At 49.2% G+C, this 23,358-nt stretch overlaps 1 protein-coding gene across 1 annotated transcript in view; it reads left to right on the top strand.

Annotated features, from left to right (window-relative positions):
• The window catches only part of LOC144765373 (serine hydrolase-like protein), a 318,253-nt gene that overhangs the window by 282,758 nt on the left and 12,137 nt on the right, over nt 1-23,358 (top strand). Inside the window, exons 11-12 of the mRNA XM_078650322.1 lie at nt 23,084-23,118; nt 23,198-23,274. Of these exons, the coding sequence (XP_078506448.1) occupies nt 23,084-23,118; nt 23,198-23,274 (112 nt within the window). The remainder of the gene's footprint in view (nt 1-23,083; nt 23,119-23,197; nt 23,275-23,358) is intronic.

The raw sequence follows: 23,358 nt of genomic DNA, 5'->3' as shown, positions 1-23,358 counted from the left end.
CAGCCGGCTTGATCACTCCTACAAGTGAGGTCCATGTACAGGGCACTCATCAGCTTGCTTGATCACTCCTAAAAGAGAGGTCCATGTACAGGGCACTCATCAGCCTGCTTGAACACTCCTACAAGAGAGGACCATGTACAGGGCACTCATCAGCTTGCTTGATCACTCCTACAAGAGAGGACCATGTACAGGGCACTCATCAGCTTGCTTGATCACTCCTACAAGAGAGGTCCATGTACAGGGCGCTCCTCAGCTTGGTTGATCACTCCTACAAGAGTGGTCCATGTACAGGGCACTCCTCAGCTTGCTTGATCACTCCTACAAGAGTGGTCCATGTACAGGGCACTCCTCAGCTTGCTTGATCACTCCTACAAGAGAGGTCCATGTACAGGACACTCTTCAGCTTGCTTGATCACTCCTACAAGAGTGGTCCATGTACAGGGAACTCATCAGCTTGCTTGATCACTCCTAAAAGAGAGGTCTATGTACAGGGCGCTCCTCAGCTTGGTTGATCACTCCTACAAGAAAGGACCATGTACAGGGCACTCTTCAGCTTGCTTGATCACTCCTACAAGAGTGGTCCATGTACAGGGAACCCATCAGCTTGGTTGATCACTCCTACAAGAGAGGTCTATGTACAGGGCACTCCTCAGCTTGGTTGAACACTCCTACAAGAGAGGTCTATGTACAGGGCACTCATCAGCTTGGTTGATCACTCCTAAAAGAGAGGTCCATGTACAGGGCACTCATCAGCTTGGTTGATCACTCCTACAAGAGAGGTCCATGTACAGGGCACTCATTAGCTTGGTTGAACACTCCTACAAGAGAGGTCTATGTGCAGGGCACTCATCAGCTTGCTTGATCACTCCTACAAGTGAGGTCCATGTACAGGGCAATCATCAGCTTGCTTGAACACTTCTACGAGTGAGGTCCATGTACAGGGAACTCATCAGCTTGCTTGATCACTCCTAAAAGAGAGGTCCATGTACAGGGCACTCATCAGCTTACTTGATCACTCCTACAAGAGAGGTCTATGTACAGGGCACTCATCAGCCTGCTTGATCACTCCTAAAAGAGAGGTCCATGTACAGGGCACTCATCAGCTTGCTTGATCGCCCCTACAAGTGAGGTCCATGTACAGGCACTCATCAGCTTGCTTGATCACTCCTAAAAGAGAGGTCCATGTACAGGGCAGTCATCAGCTTACTTGATCACTACTACAAGAGAGGTCTATGTACAGGGCACTCATCAGCTTGGTTGAACACTCCTACAAGAGAGGTCCATGTACAGGGCACTCATTAGCTTGCTTGATCACTCCTACAAGAGAGGTCTATGTGCAGGGCACTCATCAGCTTGCTTGATCACTCCTACAAGAGAGGACCATGTACAGGGCACTCATCAGCTTGGTTGATCACTCCTAAAAGAGAGGTCCATGTACAGGGAACTCATCAGCTTGCTTGATCACTCCTACAAGAGAGGTCCATGTACAGGGAACTCATTAGCTTGGTTGATCACTCCTACAAGAGAGGTCCATGTACAGGACACTCTTCAGCTTGCTTGATCACTCCTACAAGAGAGGTCCATGTACAGGGCGCTCCTCAGCTTGGTTGATCACTCCTACAGCTGTGGTCCATGTACAGGGCACTCCTCAGCTTGCTTGATCACTCCTACAAGAGTGGTCCATGTACAGGGCACTCATCAGCCTGCTTGATCACTCCTACAAGTGAGGTCCATGTACAGGGCACTCATCAGCTTGCTTGATCACTCCTAAAAGAGAGGTCCATGTACAGGGCACTCATCAGCCTGCTTGAACACTCCTACAAGAGAGGACCATGTACAGGGCACTCATCAGCTTGCTTGATCACTCCTACAAGAGAGGACCATGTACAGGGCACTCATCAGCTTGCTTGATCACTCCTACAAGAGAGGTCCATGTACAGGGCGCTCCTCAGCTTGGTTGATCACTCCTACAAGAGTGGTCCATGTACAGGGCACTCCTCAGCTTGCTTGATCACTCCTACAAGAGTGGTCCATGTACAGGGCACTCCTCAGCTTGCTTGATCACTCCTACAAGAGAGGTCCATGTACAGGACACTCTTCAGCTTGCTTGATCACTCCTACAAGAGAGGTCTATGTACAGGGCACTCATCAGCTTGCTTGATCAATCCTACAAGTGAGGACCATGTACAGGGCACTCATCAGCTTGCTTGATCACTCCTACAAGAGTGGTCCATGTACAGGGAACTCATCAGCTTGGTTGATCACTCCTACAAGTGAGGTCCATGTACAGGGCACTCATTAGCTTGGTTGAACACTCCTACAAGAGAGGTCCATGTACAGGGCACTCATCAGCTTGCTTGATCACTCCTACAAGAGTGGTCCATGTACAGGGAACTCATCAGCTTGCTTGATCACTCCTAAAAGAGAGGTCCATGTACAGGGCGCTCCTCAGCTTGGTTGATCACTCCTACAAGAAAGGACCATGTACAGGGCACTCTTCAGCTTGCTTGATCACTCCTACAAGAGTAGTCCATGTACAGGGAACCCATCAGCTTGGTTGATCACTCCTACAAGAGAGGTCTATGTACAGGGCACTCCTCAGCTTGGTTGAACACTCCTACAAGAGAGGTCTATGTACAGGGCACTCATCAGCTTGGTTGATCACTCCTAAAAGAGAGGTCCATGTACAGGGCACTCATCAGCTTGGTTGATCACTCCTACAAGAGAGGTCCATGTACAGGGCACTCATTAGCTTGGTTGAACACTCCTACAAGAGAGGTCTATGTACAGGGCACTCATCAGCTTGCTTGATCACTCCTACAAGTGAGGTCCATGTACAGGGCAATCATCAGCTTGCTTGAACACTTCTACGAGTGAGGTCTATGTACAGGGCACTCATCAGCTTGGTTGAACACTCCTAAAAGAGAGGTCCATGTACAGGGAACTCATCAGCTTGCTTGATCACTCCTACAAGAGAGGTCCATGTACAGGGAACTCATCAGCTTGCTTGATCACTCCTACAAGAGAGGACCATGTACAGAGCACTCATCAGCTTGGTTGATCACTCCTAAAAGAGAGGTCCATGTACAGGGAACTCATCAGCTTGCTTGATCACTCCTACAAGAGAGGTCCATGTACATGGAACTCATTAGCTTGGTTGATCACTCCTACAAGAGAGGTCCATGTACAGGACACTCTTCAGCTTGCTTGATCACTCCTACAAGAGAGGTCCATGTACAGGGCGCTCCTCAGCTTGGTTGATCACTCCTACAGCTGTGGTCCATGTACAGGGCACTCCTCAGCTTGCTTGATCACTCCTACAAGAGTGGTCCATGTACAGGGCACTCCTCAGCTTGCTTGATCACTCCTACAAGAGTGGTCCATGTACAGGGCACTCATCAGCCTGCTTGATCACTCCTACAAGTGAGGTCCATGTACAGGGCACTCATCAGCTTGCTTGATCACTCCTAAAAGAGAGGTCCATGTACAGGGCACTCATCAGCCTGCTTGAAAACTCCTACAAGAGAGGACCATGTACAGGGCACTCATCAGCTTGCTTTATCACTCCTACAAGAGAGGACCATGTACAGGGCAATCATCAGCTTGCTTGATCACTCCTACAAGAGAGGTCCATGTACAGGGCGCTCCTCAGCTTGGTTGATCACTCCTACAAGAGTGGTCCATGTACAGGGCACTCCTCAGCTTGCTTGATCACTCCTACAAGAGTGGTCCATGTACAGGGCACTCCTCAGCTTGCTTGATCACTCCTACAAGAGAGGTCCATGTACAGGACACTCTTCAGCTTGCTTGATCACTCCTACAAGAGTGGTCCATGTACAGGGAACTCATCAGCTTGGTTGATCACTCCTACAAGAGAGGTCTATGTACAGGGCACTCATCAGCTTGCTTGATCACTCCTAAAAGAGAGGTCCATGTACAGGGCGCTCCTCAGCTTGGTTGATCACTCCTACAAGAAAGGACCATGTACAGGGCACTCTTCAGCTTGCTTGATCACTCCTACAAGAGTGGTCCATGTACAGGGAACCCATCAGCTTGGTTGATCACTCCTACAAGAGAGGTCTATGTACAGGGCACTCCTCAGCTTGGTTGAACACTCCTACAAGAGAGGTCTATGTACAGGGCACTCATCAGCTTGGTTGATCACTCCTAAAAGAGAGGTCCATGTACAGGGCACTCATCAGCTTGGTTGATCACTCCTACAAGAGAGGTTCATGTACAGGGCACTCATTAGCTTGGTTGAACACTCCTACAAGAGAGGTCTATGTACAGGGCAGTCATCAGCTTGCTTGATCACTCCTACAAGTGAGGTCCATGTACAGGGCAATCATCAGCTTGCTTGAACACTTCTACGAGTGAGGTCCATGTACAGGGCACTCATCAGCTTGCTTGATCACTCCTACAAGAGTGGTCTATGTACAGGGCACTCCTCAGCTTGCTTGATCACTCCTACAAGAGAGGTCCATGTACATGGAACTCATTAGCTTGGTTGATCACTCCTACAAGAGAGGTCCATGTACAGGACACTCTTCAGCTTGCTTGATCACTCCTACAAGAGAGGTCCATGTACAGGGCGCTCCTCAGCTTGGTTGATCACTCCTACAGCTGTGGTCCATGTACAGGGCACTCCTCAGCTTGCTTGATCACTCCTACAAGAGTGGTCCATGTACAGGGCACTCCTCAGCTTGCTTGATCACTCCTACAAGAGTGGTCCATGTACAGGGCACTCATCAGCCTGCTTGATCACTCCTACAAGTGAGGTCCATGTACAGGGCACTCATCAGCTTGCTTGATCACTCCTAAAAGAGAGGTCCATGTACAGGGCACTCATCAGCCTGCTTGAAAACTCCTACAAGAGAGGACCATGTACAGGGCACTCATCAGCTTGCTTGATCACTCCTACAAGAGAGGACCATGTACAGGGCAATCATCAGCTTGCTTGATCACTCCTACAAGAGAGGTCCATGTACAGGGCGCTCCTCAGCTTGGTTGATCACTCCTACAAGAGTGGTCCATGTACAGGGCACTCCTCAGCTTGCTTGATCACTCCTACAAGAGTGGTCCATGTACAGGGCACTCCTCAGCTTGCTTGATCACTCCTACAAGAGAGGTCCATGTACAGGACACTCTTCAGCTTGCTTGATCACTCCTACAAGAGTGGTCCATGTACAGGGAACTCATCAGCTTGGTTGATCACTCCTACAAGAGAGGTCTATGTACAGGGCACTCATCAGCTTGCTTGATCACTCCTAAAAGAGAGGTCCATGTACAGGGCGCTCCTCAGCTTGGTTGATCACTCCTACAAGAAAGGACCATGTACAGGGCACTCTTCAGCTTGCTTGATCACTCCTACAAGAGTGGTCCATGTACAGGGAACCCATCAGCTTGGTTGATCACTCCTACAAGAGAGGTCTATGTACAGGGCACTCCTCAGCTTGGTTGAACACTCCTACAAGAGAGGTCTATGTACAGGGCACTCATCAGCTTGGTTGATCACTCCTAAAAGAGAGGTCCATGTACAGGGCACTCATCAGCTTGCTTGATCACTCCTACAAGAGAGGACCATGTACAGGGAACTCATCAGCTTGCTTGATCACTCCTACAAGAGAGGTCCATGTACAGGGAACTCATCAGCTTGCTTGATCACTCCTAAAAGAGAGGTCCATGTACAGGACACTCTTCAGCTTGCTTGATCACTCCTACAAGAGAGGTCCATGTACAGGGCGCTCCTCAGCTTGGTTGATCACTCCTACTAGAGTGGTCCATGTACAGGGCACTCCTCAGCTTGCTTGATCACTCCTACAAGAGTGGTCCATGTACAGGGCACTCCTCAGCTTGCTTGATCACTCCTACAAGAGTGGTCCATGTACAGGGCACTCATCAGCTTGCTTGATCACTCCTACAAGAGAGGACCATGTACAGGGAACTCATCAGCTTGCTTGATCACTCCTACAAGAGAGGTCCATGTACAGGGAACTCATCAGCTTGCTTGATCACTCCTAAAAGAGAGGTCCATGTACAGGACACTCTTCAGCTTGCTTGATCACTCCTACAAGAGAGGTCAATGTACAGGGCGCTCCTCAGCTTGGTTGATCACTCCTACTAGAGTGGTCCATGTACAGGGCACTCCTCAGCTTGCTTGATCACTCCTACAAGAGTGGTCCATGTACAGGGCACTCCTCAGCTTGCTTGATCACTCCTACAAGAGTGGTCCATGTACAGGGCACTCATCAGCTTGCTTGATCACTCCTAAAAGAGAGGTCTATGTACAGGGCGCTCCTCAGCTTGGTTGATCACTCCTACAAGAGAGGACCATGTACAGGGCACGCTTCAGCTTGCTTGATCACTCCTACAAGAGTGGTCCATGTACAGGGAACCCATCAGCTTGGTTGATCACTCCTACAAGAGAGGTCTATGTACATGGCACTCCTCAGCTTGGTTGAACACTTCTACAAGAGAGGTCTATGTACAGGGCACTCATCAGCTTGGTTGATCACTCCTAAAAGAGAGGTCCATGTACAGGGCACTCATCAGCTTGGTTGATCACTCCTACAAGAGAGGTCCATGTACAGGGCACTCATTAGCTTGGTTGAACACTCCTACAAGAGAGGTCTATGTACAGGGCACTCATCAGCTTGCTTGATCACTCCTACAAGTGAGGTCCATGTACAGGGCACTCATCAGCTTGCTTGAACACTCCTACGAGTGAGGTCCATGTACAGGGCACTCATCAGCTTGCTTGATCACTCCTAAAAGAGAGGTCCATGTACAGGGCACTCATCAGCTTACTTGATCACTCCTACAAGAGAGGTCTATGTACAGAGCACTCATCAGCCTGCTTGATCACTCCTAAAAGAGAGGTCCATGTACAGGGCACTCATCAGCTTGCTTGATCACCCCTACAAGTGAGGTCCATGTACAGGGCACTCATCAGCTTGCTTGATCACTCCTAAAAGAGAGGTCCATGTACAGGGCAGTCATCAGCTTACTTGATCACTCCTACAAGAGAGGTCTATGTACAGGGCACTCATCAGCTTGGTTGAACACTCCTACAAGAGAGGTCCATGTACAGGGCACTCATTAGCTTGCTTGATCACTCCTACAAGAGAGGTCTATGTACAGGGCACTCATCAGCTTGCTTGATCACTCCTACAAGAGAGGACCATGTACAGGGCACTCATCAGCTTGGTGGATCACTCCTAAAAGAGAGGTCCATGTACAGGGAACTCATCAGCTTGCTTGATCACTCCTACCAGAGAGGTCCATGTACAGGGAACTCATTAGCTTGGTTGATCACTCCTACAAGAGAGGTCCATGTACAGGACACACTTCAGCTTGCTTGATCACTCATACAAGAGAGGTCCATGTACAGGGCGCTCCTCAGCTTGGTTGATCACTCCTACAAGAGTGGTCCATGTACAGGGCACTCCTCAGCTTGCTTGATCACTCCTACAAGAGTGGTCCATGTACAGGGCACTCATCAGCCGGCTTGATCACTCCTACAAGTGAGGTCCATGTACAGGGCACTCATCAGCTTGCTTGATCACTCCTAAAAGAGAGGTCCATGTACAGGGCACTCATCAGCCTGCTTGAACACTCCTACAAGAGAGGACCATGTACAGGGCACTCATCAGCTTGCTTGATCACTCCTACAAGAGAGGACCATGTACAGGGCACTCATCAGCTTGCTTGATCACTCCTACAAGAGAGGTCCATGTACAGGGCGCTCCTCAGCTTGGTTGATCACTCCTACAAGAGTGGTCCATGTACAGGGCACTCCTCAGCTTGCTTGATCACTCCTACAAGAGTGGTCCATGTACAGGGCACTCCTCAGCTTGCTTGATCACTCCTACAAGAGAGGTCCATGTACAGGATACTCTTCAGCTTGCTTGATCACTCCTACAAGAGTGGTCCATGTACAGGGAACTCATCAGCTTGCTTGATCACTCCTAAAAGAGAGGTCTATGTACAGGGCGCTCCTCAGCTTGGTTGATCACTCCTACAAGAAAGGACCATGTACAGGGCACTCTTCAGCTTGCTTGATCACTCCTACAAGAGTGGTCCATGTACAGGGAACCCATCAGCTTGGTTGATCACTCCTACAAGAGAGGTCTATGTACAGGGCACTCCTCAGCTTGGTTGAACACTCCTACAAGAGAGGTCTATGTACAGGGCACTCATCAGCTTGGTTGATCACTCCTAAAAGAGAGGTCCATGTACAGGGCACTCATCAGCTTGGTTGATCACTCCTACAAGAGAGGTCCATGTACAGGGCACTCATTAGCTTGGTTGAACACTCCTACAAGAGAGGTCTATGTGCAGGGCACTCATCAGCTTGCTTGATCACTCCTACAAGTGAGGTCCATGTACAGGGCAATCATCAGCTTGCTTGAACACTTCTACGAGTGAGGTCCATGTACAGGGAACTCATCAGCTTGCTTGATCACTCCTAAAAGAGAGGTCCATGTACAGGGCACTCATCAGCTTACTTGATCACTCCTACAAGAGAGGTCTATGTACAGGGCACTCATCAGCCTGCTTGATCACTCCTAAAAGAGAGGTCCATGTACAGGGCACTCATCAGCTTGCTTGATCGCCCCTACAAGTGAGGTCCATGTACAGGCACTCATCAGCTTGCTTGATCACTCCTAAAAGAGAGGTCCATGTACAGGGCAGTCATCAGCTTACTTGATCACTACTACAAGAGAGGTCTATGTACAGGGCACTCATCAGCTTGGTTGAACACTCCTACAAGAGAGGTCCATGTACAGGGCACTCATTAGCTTGCTTGATCACTCCTACAAGAGAGGTCTATGTGCAGGGCACTCATCAGCTTGCTTGATCACTCCTACAAGAGAGGACCATGTACAGGGCACTCATCAGCTTGGTTGATCACTCCTAAAAGAGAGGTCCATGTACAGGGAACTCATCAGCTTGCTTGATCACTCCTACAAGAGAGGTCCATGTACAGGGAACTCATTAGCTTGGTTGATCACTCCTACAAGAGAGGTCCATGTACAGGACACTCTTCAGCTTGCTTGATCACTCCTACAAGAGAGGTCCATGTACAGGGCGCTCCTCAGCTTGGTTGATCACTCCTACAGCTGTGGTCCATGTACAGGGCACTCCTCAGCTTGCTTGATCACTCCTACAAGAGTGGTCCATGTACAGGGCACTCATCAGCCTGCTTGATCACTCCTACAAGTGAGGTCCATGTACAGGGCACTCATCAGCTTGCTTGATCACTCCTAAAAGAGAGGTCCATGTACAGGGCACTCATCAGCCTGCTTGAACACTCCTACAAGAGAGGACCATGTACAGGGCACTCATCAGCTTGCTTGATCACTCCTACAAGAGAGGACCATGTACAGGGCACTCATCAGCTTGCTTGATCACTCCTACAAGAGAGGTCCATGTACAGGGCGCTCCTCAGCTTGGTTGATCACTCCTACAAGAGTGGTCCATGTACAGGGCACTCCTCAGCTTGCTTGATCACTCCTACAAGAGTGGTCCATGTACAGGGCACTCCTCAGCTTGCTTGATCACTCCTACAAGAGAGGTCCATGTACAGGACACTCTTCAGCTTGCTTGATCACTCCTACAAGAGAGGTCTATGTACAGGGCACTCATCAGCTTGCTTGATCAATCCTACAAGTGAGGACCATGTACAGGGCACTCATCAGCTTGCTTGATCACTCCTACAAGAGTGGTCCATGTACAGGGAACTCATCAGCTTGGTTGATCACTCCTACAAGTGAGGTCCATGTACAGGGCACTCATTAGCTTGGTTGAACACTCCTACAAGAGAGGTCCATGTACAGGGCACTCATCAGCTTGCTTGATCACTCCTACAAGAGTGGTCCATGTACAGGGAACTCATCAGCTTGCTTGATCACTCCTAAAAGAGAGGTCCATGTACAGGGCGCTCCTCAGCTTGGTTGATCACTCCTACAAGAAAGGACCATGTACAGGGCACTCTTCAGCTTGCTTGATCACTCCTACAAGAGTAGTCCATGTACAGGGAACCCATCAGCTTGGTTGATCACTCCTACAAGAGAGGTCTATGTACAGGGCACTCCTCAGCTTGGTTGAACACTCCTACAAGAGAGGTCTATGTACAGGGCACTCATCAGCTTGGTTGATCACTCCTAAAAGAGAGGTCCATGTACAGGGCACTCATCAGCTTGGTTGATCACTCCTACAAGAGAGGTCCATGTACAGGGCACTCATTAGCTTGGTTGAACACTCCTACAAGAGAGGTCTATGTACAGGGCACTCATCAGCTTGCTTGATCACTCCTACAAGTGAGGTCCATGTACAGGGCAATCATCAGCTTGCTTGAACACTTCTACGAGTGAGGTCTATGTACAGGGCACTCATCAGCTTGGTTGAACACTCCTAAAAGAGAGGTCCATGTACAGGGAACTCATCAGCTTGCTTGATCACTCCTACAAGAGAGGTCCATGTACAGGGAACTCATCAGCTTGCTTGATCACTCCTACAAGAGAGGACCATGTACAGAGCACTCATCAGCTTGGTTGATCACTCCTAAAAGAGAGGTCCATGTACAGGGAACTCATCAGCTTGCTTGATCACTCCTACAAGAGAGGTCCATGTACATGGAACTCATTAGCTTGGTTGATCACTCCTACAAGAGAGGTCCATGTACAGGACACTCTTCAGCTTGCTTGATCACTCCTACAAGAGAGGTCCATGTACAGGGCGCTCCTCAGCTTGGTTGATCACTCCTACAGCTGTGGTCCATGTACAGGGCACTCCTCAGCTTGCTTGATCACTCCTACAAGAGTGGTCCATGTACAGGGCACTCCTCAGCTTGCTTGATCACTCCTACAAGAGTGGTCCATGTACAGGGCACTCATCAGCCTGCTTGATCACTCCTACAAGTGAGGTCCATGTACAGGGCACTCATCAGCTTGCTTGATCACTCCTAAAAGAGAGGTCCATGTACAGGGCACTCATCAGCCTGCTTGAAAACTCCTACAAGAGAGGACCATGTACAGGGCACTCATCAGCTTGCTTGATCACTCCTACAAGAGAGGACCATGTACAGGGCAATCATCAGCTTGCTTGATCACTCCTACAAGAGAGGTCCATGTACAGGGCGCTCCTCAGCTTGGTTGATCACTCCTACAAGAGTGGTCCATGTACAGGGCACTCCTCAGCTTGCTTGATCACTCCTACAAGAGTGGTCCATGTACAGGGCACTCCTCAGCTTGCTTGATCACTCCTACAAGAGAGGTCCATGTACAGGACACTCTTCAGCTTGCTTGATCACTCCTACAAGAGTGGTCCATGTACAGGGAACTCATCAGCTTGGTTGATCACTCCTACAAGAGAGGTCTATGTACAGGGCACTCATCAGCTTGCTTGATCACTCCTAAAAGAGAGGTCCATGTACAGGGCGCTCCTCAGCTTGGTTGATCACTCCTACAAGAAAGGACCATGTACAGGGCACTCTTCAGCTTGCTTGATCACTCCTACAAGAGTGGTCCATGTACAGGGAACCCATCAGCTTGGTTGATCACTCCTACAAGAGAGGTCTATGTACAGGGCACTCCTCAGCTTGGTTGAACACTCCTACAAGAGAGGTCTATGTACAAGGCACTCATCAGCTTGGTTGATCACTCCTAAAAGAGAGGTCCATGTACAGGGCACTCATCAGCTTGGTTGATCACTCCTACAAGAGAGGTTCATGTACAGGGCACTCATTAGCTTGGTTGAACACTCCTACAAGAGAGGTCTATGTACAGGGCAGTCATCAGCTTGCTTGATCACTCCTACAAGTGAGGTCCATGTACAGGGCAATCATCAGCTTGCTTGAACACTTCTACGAGTGAGGTCCATGTACAGGGCACTCATCAGCTTGCTTGATCACTCCTACAAGAGTGGTCTATGTACAGGGCACTCCTCAGCTTGCTTGATCACTCCTACAAGAGAGGTCCATGTACATGGAACTCATTAGCTTGGTTGATCACTCCTACAAGAGAGGTCCATGTACAGGACACTCTTCAGCTTGCTTGATCACTCCTACAAGAGAGGTCCATGTACAGGGCGCTCCTCAGCTTGGTTGATCACTCCTACAGCTGTGGTCCATGTACAGGGCACTCCTCAGCTTGCTTGATCACTCCTACAAGAGTGGTCCATGTACAGGGCACTCCTCAGCTTGCTTGATCACTCCTACAAGAGTGGTCCATGTACAGGGCACTCATCAGCCTGCTTGATCACTCCTACAAGTGAGGTCCATGTACAGGGCACTCATCAGCTTGCTTGATCACTCCTAAAAGAGAGGTCCATGTACAGGGCACTCATCAGCCTGCTTGAAAACTCCTACAAGAGAGGACCATGTACAGGGCACTCATCAGCTTGCTTGATCACTCCTACAAGAGAGGACCATGTACAGGGCAATCATCAGCTTGCTTGATCACTCCTACAAGAGAGGTCCATGTACAGGGCGCTCCTCAGCTTGGTTGATCACTCCTACAAGAGTGGTCCATGTACAGGGCACTCCTCAGCTTGCTTGATCACTCCTACAAGAGTGGTCCATGTACAGGGCACTCCTCAGCTTGCTTGATCACTCCTACAAGAGAGGTCCATGTACAGGACACTCTTCAGCTTGCTTGATCACTCCTACAAGAGTGGTCCATGTACAGGGAACTCATCAGCTTGGTTGATCACTCCTACAAGAGAGGTCTATGTACAGGGCACTCATCAGCTTGCTTGATCACTCCTAAAAGAGAGGTCCATGTACAGGGCGCTCCTCAGCTTGGTTGATCACTCCTACAAGAAAGGACCATGTACAGGGCACTCTTCAGCTTGCTTGATCACTCCTACAAGAGTGGTCCATGTACAGGGAACCCATCAGCTTGGTTGATCACTCCTACAAGAGAGGTCTATGTACAGGGCACTCCTCAGCTTGGTTGAACACTCCTACAAGAGAGGTCTATGTACAGGGCACTCATCAGCTTGGTTGATCACTCCTAAAAGAGAGGTCCATGTACAGGGCACTCATCAGCTTGGTTGATCACTCCTACAAGAGAGGTTCATGTACAGGGCACTCATTAGCTTGGTTGAACACTCCTACAAGAGAGGTCTATGTACAGGGCAGTCATCAGCTTGCTTGATCACTCCTACAAGTGAGGTCCATGTACAGGGCAATCATCAGCTTGCTTGAACACTTCTACGAGTGAGGTCCATGTACAGGGCACTCATCAGCTTGCTTGATCACTCCTAAAAGAGAGGTCCATGTACAGGGCACTCATCAGCTTACTTGATCACTCCTACAAGAGAGGTCTATGTACAGGGCACTCATCAGCCTGCTTGATCACTCCTAAAAGAGAGGTCCATGTACAGGGCACTCATCAGCTTGCTTGATCGCCCCTACAAGTGAGGTCCATGTACAGGCACTCATCAGCTTGCTTGATCACTCCTAAAAGAGAGGTCCATGTACAGGGCAGTCATCAGCTTACTTGATCACTCCTACAAGAGAGGTCTATGTACAGGGCACTCATCAGCTTGGTTGAACACTCCTACAAGAGAGGTCCATGTACAGGGCACTCATTAGCTTGCTTGATCACTCCTACAAGAGAGGTCTATGTACAGGGCACTCATCAGCTTGCTTGATCACTCCTACAAGAGAGGACCATGTACAGGGCACTCATCAGCTTGGTTGATCACTCCTAAAAGAGAGGTCCATATACAGGGAACTCATCAGCTTGCTTGATCACTCCTACAAGAGAGGTCCATGTACAGGGAACTCATTAGCTTGGTTGATCACTCCTACAAGAGAGGTCCATGTACAGGACACTCTTCAGCTTGCTTGATCACTCCTACAAGAGAGGTCCATGTACAGGACACTCTTCAGCTTGCTTGATCACTCCTACAAGAGTGGTCCATGTACAGGGAACTCATCAGCTTGCTTGATCACTCCTAAAAGAGAGGTCTATGTACAGGGCGCTCCTCAGCTTGGTTGATCACTCCTACAAGAAAGGACCATGTACAGGGCGCTCCTCAGCTTGGTTGATCACTCCTACAAGAGTGGTCCATGTACAGGGCACTCCTCAGCTTGCTTGATCACTCCTACAAGAGTGGTCCATGTACAGGGCACTCATCAGCCGGCTTGATCACTCCTACAAGTGAGGTCCATGTACAGGGCACTCATCAGCTTGCTTGATCACTCCTAAAAGAGAGGTCCATGTACAGGGCACTCATCAGCCTGCTTGAACACTCCTACAAGAGAGGACCATGTACAGGGCACTCATCAGCTTGCTTGATCACTCCTACAAGAGAGGACCATGTACAGGGCACTCATCAGCTTGCTTGATCACTCCTACAAGAGAGGTCCATGTACAGGGCGCTCCTCAGCTTGGTTGATCACTCCTACAAGAGTGGTCCATGTACAGGGCACTCCTCAGCTTGCTTGATCACTCCTACAAGAGTGGTCCATGTACAGGGCACTCCTCAGCTTGCTTGATCACTCCTACAAGAGAGGTCCATGTACAGGACACTCTTCAGCTTGCTTGATCACTCCTACAAGAGTGGTCCATGTACAGGGAACTCATCAGCTTGCTTGATCACTCCTAAAAGAGAGGTCTATGTACAGGGCGCTCCTCAGCTTGGTTGATCACTCCTACAAGAAAGGACCATGTACAGGGCACTCTTCAGCTTGCTTGATCACTCCTACAAGAGTGGTCCATGTACAGGGAACCCATCAGCTTGGTTGATCACTCCTACAAGAGAGGTCTATGTACAGGGCACTCCTCAGCTTGGTTGAACACTCCTACAAGAGAGGTCTATGTACAGGGCACTCATCAGCTTGGTTGATCACTCCTAAAAGAGAGGTCCATGTACAGGGCACTCATCAGCTTGGTTGATCACTCCTACAAGAGAGGTCCATGTACAGGGCACTCATTAGCTTGGTTGAACACTCCTACAAGAGAGGTCTATGTGCAGGGCACTCATCAGCTTGCTTGATCACTCCTACAAGTGAGGTCCATGTACAGGGCAATCATCAGCTTGCTTGAACACTTCTACGAGTGAGGTCCATGTACAGGGAACTCATCAGCTTGCTTGATCACTCCTAAAAGAGAGGTCCATGTACAGGGCACTCATCAGCTTACTTGATCACTCCTACAAGAGAGGTCTATGTACAGGGCACTCATCAGCCTGCTTGATCACTCCTAAAAGAGAGGTCCATGTACAGGGCACTCATCAGCTTGCTTGATCGCCCCTACAAGTGAGGTCCATGTACAGGCACTCATCAGCTTGCTTGATCACTCCTAAAAGAGAGGTCCATGTACAGGGCAGTCATCAGCTTACTTGATCACTACTACAAGAGAGGTCTATGTACAGGGCACTCATCAGCTTGGTTGAACACTCCTACAAGAGAGGTCCATGTACAGGGCACTCATTAGCTTGCTTGATCACTCCTACAAGAGAGGTCTATGTGCAGGGCACTCATCAGCTTGCTTGATCACTCCTACAAGAGAGGACCATGTACAGGGCACTCATCAGCTTGGTTGATCACTCCTAAAAGAGAGGTCCATGTACAGGGAACTCATCAGCTTGCTTGATCACTCCTACAAGAGAGGTCCATGTACAGGGAACTCATTAGCTTGGTTGATCACTCCTACAAGAGAGGTCCATGTACAGGACACTCTTCAGCTTGCTTGATCACTCCTACAAGAGAGGTCCATGTACAGGGCGCTCCTCAGCTTGGTTGATCACTCCTACAGCTGTGGTCCATGTACAGGGCACTCCTCAGCTTGCTTGATCACTCCTACAAGAGTGGTCCATGTACAGGGCACTCATCAGCCTGCTTGATCACTCCTACAAGTGAGGTCCATGTACAGGGCACTCATCAGCTTGCTTGATCACTCCTAAAAGAGAGGTCCATGTACAGGGCACTCATCAGCCTGCTTGAACACTCCTACAAGAGAGGACCATGTACAGGGCACTCATCAGCTTGCTTGATCACTCCTACAAGAGAGGACCATGTACAGGGCACTCATCAGCTTGCTTGATCACTCCTACAAGAGAGGTCCATGTACAGGGCGCTCCTCAGCTTGGTTGATCACTCCTACAAGAGTGGTCCATGTACAGGGCACTCCTCAGCTTGCTTGATCACTCCTACAAGAGTGGTCCATGTACAGGGCACTCCTCAGCTTGCTTGATCACTCCTACAAGAGAGGTCCATGTACAGGACACTCTTCAGCTTGCTTGATCACTCCTACAAGAGAGGTCTATGTACAGGGCACTCATCAGCTTGCTTGATCAATCCTACAAGTGAGGACCATGTACAGGGCACTCATCAGCTTGCTTGATCACTCCTACAAGAGTGGTCCATGTACAGGGAACTCATCAGCTTGGTTGATCACTCCTACAAGTGAGGTCCATGTACAGGGCACTCATTAGCTTGGTTGAACACTCCTACAAGAGAGGTCCATGTACAGGGCACTCATCAGCTTGCTTGATCACTCCTACAAGAGTGGTCCATGTACAGGGAACTCATCAGCTTGCTTGATCACTCCTAAAAGAGAGGTCCATGTACAGGGCGCTCCTCAGCTTGGTTGATCACTCCTACAAGAAAGGACCATGTACAGGGCACTCTTCAGCTTGCTTGATCACCCCTACAAGAGTAGTCCATGTACAGGGAACCCATCAGCTTGGTTGATCACTCCTACAAGAGAGGTCTATGTACAGGGCACTCCTCAGCTTGGTTGAACACTCCTACAAGAGAGGTCTATGTACAGGGCACTCATCAGCTTGGTTGATCACTCCTAAAAGAGAGGTCCATGTACAGGGCACTCATCAGCTTGGTTGATCACTCCTACAAGAGAGGTCCATGTACAGGGCACTCATTAGCTTGGTTGAACACTCCTACAAGAGAGGTCTATGTACAGGGCACTCATCAGCTTGCTTGATCACTCCTACAAGTGAGGTCCATGTACAGGGCAATCATCAGCTTGCTTGAACACTTCTACGAGTGAGGTCTATGTACAGGGCACTCATCAGCTTGGTTGAACACTCCTAAAAGAGAGGTCCATGTACAGGGAACTCATCAGCTTGCTTGATCACTCCTACAAGAGAGGTCCATGTACAGGGAACTCATCAGCTTGCTTGATCACTCCTACAAGAGAGGACCATGTACAGAGCACTCATCAGCTTGGTTGATCACTCCTAAAAGAGAGGTCCATGTACAGGGAACTCATCAGCTTGCTTGATCACTCCTACAAGAGAGGTCCATGTACATGGAACTCATTAGCTTGGTTGATCACTCCTACAAGAGAGGTCCATGTACAGGACACTCTTCAGCTTGCTTGATCACTCCTACAAGAGAGGTCCATGTACAGGGCGCTCCTCAGCTTGGTTGATCACTCCTACAGCTGTGGTCCATGTACAGGGCACTCCTCAGCTTGCTTGATCACTCCTACAAGAGTGGTCCATGTACAGGGCACTCCTCAGCTTGCTTGATCACTCCTACAAGAGTGGTCCATGTACAGGGCACTCATCAGCCTGCTTGATCACTCCTACAAGTGAGGTCCATGTACAGGGCACTCATCAGCTTGCTTGATCACTCCTAAAAGAGAGGTCCATGTACAGGGCACTCATCAGCCTGCTTGAAAACTCCTACAAGAGAGGACCATGTACAGGGCACTCATCAGCTTGCTTGATCACTCCTACAAGAGAGGACCATGTACAGGGCAATCATCAGCTTGCTTGATCACTCCTACAAGAGAGGTCCATGTACAGGGCGCTCCTCAGCTTGGTTGATCACTCCTACAAGAGTGGTCCATGTACAGGGCACTCCTCAGCTTGCTTGATCACTCCTACAAGAGTGGTCCATGTACAGGGCACTCCTCAGCTTGCTTGATCACTCCTACAAGAGAGGTCCATGTACAGGACACTCTTCAGCTTGCTTGATCACTCCTACAAGAGTGGTCCATGTACAGGGAACTCATCAGCTTGGTTGATCACTCCTACAAGAGAGGTCTATGTACAGGGCACTCATCAGCTTGCTTGATCACTCCTAAAAGAGAGGTCCATGTACAGGGCGCTCCTCAGCTTGGTTGATCACTCCTACAAGAAAGGACCATGTACAGGGCACTCTTCAGCTTGCTTGATCACTCCTACAAGAGTGGTCCATGTACAGGGAACCCATCAGCTTGGTTGATCACTCCTACAAGAGAGGTCTATGTACAGGGCACTCCTCAGCTTGGTTGAACACTCCTACAAGAGAGGTCTATGTACAGGGCACTCATCAGCTTGGTTGATCACTCCTAAAAGAGAGGTCCATGTACAGGGCACTCATCAGCTTGGTTGATCACTCCTACAAGAGAGGTTCATGTACAGGGCACTCATTAGCTTGGTTGAACACTCCTACAAGAGAGGTCTATGTACAGGGCAGTCATCAGCTTGCTTGATCACTCCTACAAGTGAGGTCCATGTACAGGGCAATCATCAGCTTGCTTGAACACTTCTACGAGTGAGGTCCATGTACAGGGCACTCATCAGCTTGCTTGATCACTCCTACAAGAGTGGTCTATGTACAGGGCACTCCTCAGCTTGCTTGATCACTCCTACAAGAGAGGTCCATGTACATGGAACTCATTAGCTTGGTTGATCACTCCTACAAGAGAGGTCCATGTACAGGACACTCTTCAGCTTGCTTGATCACTCCTACAAGAGAGGTCCATGTACAGGGCGCTCCTCAGCTTGGTTGATCACTCCTACAGCTGTGGTCCATGTACAGGGCACTCCTCAGCTTGCTTGATCACTCCTACAAGAGTGGTCCATGTACAGGGCACTCCTCAGCTTGCTTGATCACTCCTACAAGAGTGGTCCATGTACAGGGCACTCATCAGCCTGCTTGATCACTCCTACAAGTGAGGTCCATGTACAGGGCACTCATCAGCTTGCTTGATCACTCCTAAAAGAGAGGTCCATGTACAGGGCACTCATCAGCCTGCTTGAAAACTCCTACAAGAGAGGACCATGTACAGGGCACTCATCAGCTTGCTTGATCACTCCTACAAGAGAGGACCATGTACAGGGCAATCATCAGCTTGCTTGATCACTCCTACAAGAGAGGTCCATGTACAGGGCGCTCCTCAGCTTGGTTGATCACTCCTACAAGAGTGGTCCATGTACAGGGCACTCCTCAGCTTGCTTGATCACTCCTACAAGAGTGGTCCATGTACAGGGCACTCCTCAGCTTGCTTGATCACTCCTACAAGAGAGGTCCATGTACAGGACACTCTTCAGCTTGCTTGATCACTCCTACAAGAGTGGTCCATGTACAGGGAACTCATCAGCTTGGTTGATCACTCCTACAAGAGAGGTCTATGTACAGGGCACTCATCAGCTTGCTTGATCACTCCTAAAAGAGAGGTCCATGTACAGGGCGCTCCTCAGCTTGGTTGATCACTCCTACAAGAAAGGACCATGTACAGGGCACTCTTCAGCTTGCTTGATCACTCCTACAAGAGTGGTCCATGTACAGGGAACCCATCAGCTTGGTTGATCACTCCTACAAGAGAGGTCTATGTACAGGGCACTCCTCAGCTTGGTTGAACACTCCTACAAGAGAGGTCTATGTACAGGGCACTCATCAGCTTGGTTGATCACTCCTAAAAGAGAGGTCCATGTACAGGGCACTCATCAGCTTGGTTGATCACTCCTACAAGAGAGGTTCATGTACAGGGCACTCATTAGCTTGGTTGAACACTCCTACAAGAGAGGTCTATGTACAGGGCAGTCATCAGCTTGCTTGATCACTCCTACAAGTGAGGTCCATGTACAGGGCAATCATCAGCTTGCTTGAACACTTCTACGAGTGAGGTCCATGTACAGGGCACTCATCAGCTTGCTTGATCACTCCTAAAAGAGAGGTCCATGTACAGGGCACTCATCAGCTTACTTGATCACTCCTACAAGAGAGGTCTATGTACAGGGCACTCATCAGCCTGCTTGATCACTCCTAAAAGAGAGGTCCATGTACAGGGCACTCATCAGCTTGCTTGATCGCCCCTACAAGTGAGGTCCATGTACAGGCACTCATCAGCTTGCTTGATCACTCCTAAAAGAGAGGTCCATGTACAGGGCAGTCATCAGCTTACTTGATCACTCCTACAAGAGAGGTCTATGTACAGGGCACTCATCAGCTTGGTTGAACACTCCTACAAGAGAGGTCCATGTACAGGGCACTCATTAGCTTGCTTGATCACTCCTACAAGAGAGGTCTATGTACAGGGCACTCATCAGCTTGCTTGATCACTCCTACAAGAGAGGACCATGTACAGGGCACTCATCAGCTTGGTTGATCACTCCTAAAAGAGAGGTCCATATACAGGGAACTCATCAGCTTGCTTGATCACTCCTACAAGAGAGGTCCATGTACAGGGAACTCATTAGCTTGGTTGATCACTCCTACAAGAGAGGTCCATGTACAGGACACTCTTCAGCTTGCTTGATCACTCCTACAAGAGAGGTCCATGTACAGGGCACTCATTAGCTTGCTTGATCACTCCTACAAGAGAGGTCTATGTACAGGGCACTCATCAGCTTGCTTGATCACTCCTACAAGAGAGGACCATGTACAGGGCACTCATCAGCTTGGTTGATCACTCCTAAAAGAGTGGTCCATGTACAGGGCACTCATCAGCCTGCTTGATCACTCCTACAAGTGAGGTCCATGTACAGGGCACTCATCAGCTTGCTTGATCACTCCTAAAAGAGAGGACCATGTACAGGGCAATCATCAGCTTGCTTGATCACTCCTACAAGAGAGGTCCATGTACAGGGCACTCCTCAGCTTGCTTGATCACTCCTACAAGAGTGGTCCATGTACAGGGCACTCCTCAGCTTGCTTGATCACTCCTACAAGAGAGGTCCATGTACAGGACACTCTTCAGCTTGCTTGATCACTCCTACAAGAGTGGTCCATGTACAGGGAACTCATCAGCTTGGTTGATCACTCCTACAAGAGAGGTCTATGTACAGGGCACTCATCAGCTTGCTTGATCACTCCTACAAGTGAGGACCATGTACAGGGCACTCATCAGCTTGCTTGATCACTCCTACAAGAGTGGTCCATGTACAGGGAACTCATCAGCTTGGTTGATAACTCCTACAAGTGAGGTCCATGTACAGGGCACTCATTAGCTTGGTTGAACACTCCTACAAGAGAGGTCCATGTACAGGGCACTCATCAGCTTGCTTGATCACTCCTACAAGAGTGGTCCATGTACAGGGAACTCATCAGCTTGCTTGATCACTCCTAAAAGAGAGGTCCATGTACAGGGCACTCATCAGCTTACTTGATCACTCCTACAAGAGAGGTCTATGTACAGGGCACTCATCAGCTTGCTTGAACACTCCTACGAGTGAGGTCTATGTACAGGACACTCATCAGCTTGCTTGATCACTCCTACAAGAGTGGTCCATGTACAGGGAACTCATCAGCTTGCTTGATCACTCCTACAAGAGTGGTCCATGTACAGGGAACTCATCAGCTTGCTTGATCACTCCTAAAAGAGAGGTCCATGTACAGGGCACCCATCAGCTTACTTGATCACTCCTACAAGAGAGGTCTATGTACAGGGCACTCATCAGCTTGCTTGAACACTCCTACGAGTGAGGTCCATGTACAGGGCACTCATCAGCTTGGTTGAACACTCCTACAAGAGAGGTCCATGTACAGGGCACTCATTGGCTTGCTTGATCACTCCTACAAGAGAGGTCCATGTACAGGGCACTCATCAGCTTGCTTGATCACTCCTACAAGAGAGGACCATGTACAGGGCACTCATCAGCTTGGTTGATCACTCCTAAAAGAGAGGTCCATGTACAGGGCACTCATCAGCTTGCTTGATCACTCCTACAAGAGAGGTCCATGTACAGGGCACTCATTAGCTTGGTTGAACACTCCTACAAGAGAGGTCTATGTACAGGGCACTCATCAGCTTGCTTGAACACTCCTACGAGTGAGGTCCATGTACAGGGCACTCATCAGCTTGGTTGAACACTCCTACAAGAGAGGTCCATGTACAGGGCACTCATTAGCTTGCTTGATCACTCCTACAAGAGAGGTCTATGTACAGGGCACTCATCAGCTTGGTTGATCACTCCTAAAAGAGAGGTCCATGTACAGGGAACTCATCAGCTTGCTTGATCACTCCTACAAGAGAGGTCCATGTACAGGGAACTCATTAGCTTGGTTGATCACTCCTACAAGAGAGGTCCATGTACAGGACACTCTTCAGCTTGCTTGATCACTCCTACAAGAGAGGTCCATGTACAGGGCGCTCCTCAGCTTGGTTGATCACTCCTACAAGAGTGGTCCATGTACAGGGCACTCATCAGCTTGCTTGATCACTCCTACAAGAGTGGTCCATGTACAGGGCACTCCTCAGCTTGCTTGATCACTCCTACAAGAGTGGTCCATGTACAGGGCACTCCTCAGCTTGCTTGATCACTCCTACAAGAGAGGTCTATGTACAGGGCACTCATCAGCTTGCTTGATCACTCCTACAAGTGAGGACCATGTACAGGGCACTCATTAGCTTGCTTGATCACTCCTACAAGTGAGGACCATGTACAGGGAACTCATCAGCTTGCTTGAACACTCCTACAAGTGAGGTCTATGTACAGGGCACTGCTCAGCTTGCTTGATCACTCCTACAAGAGAGGTCCATGTACAGGGCACTCATCAGCTTGCTTGATCACTCCTACAAGAGAGGTCTATGTACAGGGCACTCATCAGCTTGCTAGATCACTCCTACAAGAGTGGTCCATGTACAGGGCATTCATCAGCTTGCTTGACCTCTCCTACAAGAGAGGACCATGTACAGGGCACTCATTACCTTGCTTGATCACTCCTATAAAAGAACACACACGAGCAGCAGAATCAGAGCGCTCTCTGGGATCAGCCTCTTAGGGGGGGGGGGGGGTGTAGCATCAGTGGGTGCTCAGTGGAGGATAACTGCAGCAGATGGCGTGAGCAGAATGCACCTTTGTGAATAACCAATGTTTTTCTGTCTTGTCTCAGGGGTCATATTCAGTCGGGATATTAACGTCACTAGGGTAAGAACCCTTTGTGCTTTTGCCAGTTTTAAGCAGTGTGTCACTGCAAGCCACTTACACAACATCCTTCTTTTTACAGCAACTCATCCCGAACTTCACTTTGGATCAATGTCTGGGTTTAATGAAGGAAATCCAAGCAAGCATCCTAACTATTCTGTATGTAACGGGAAGGGTGAGCTTGGCTCATACAAAACACCTCTGGCGTCATCAACTGCTTGCTTAATTCCAACACTGCCTGAT

Source organism: Lissotriton helveticus, chromosome 1_1 (assembly GCF_964261635.1).
Source record: "Lissotriton helveticus chromosome 1_1, aLisHel1.1, whole genome shotgun sequence".
Taxonomy (NCBI): Eukaryota; Metazoa; Chordata; class Amphibia; order Caudata; family Salamandridae; genus Lissotriton; species Lissotriton helveticus.
This window is presented reverse-complemented; position numbering and strand designations above follow the sequence as displayed.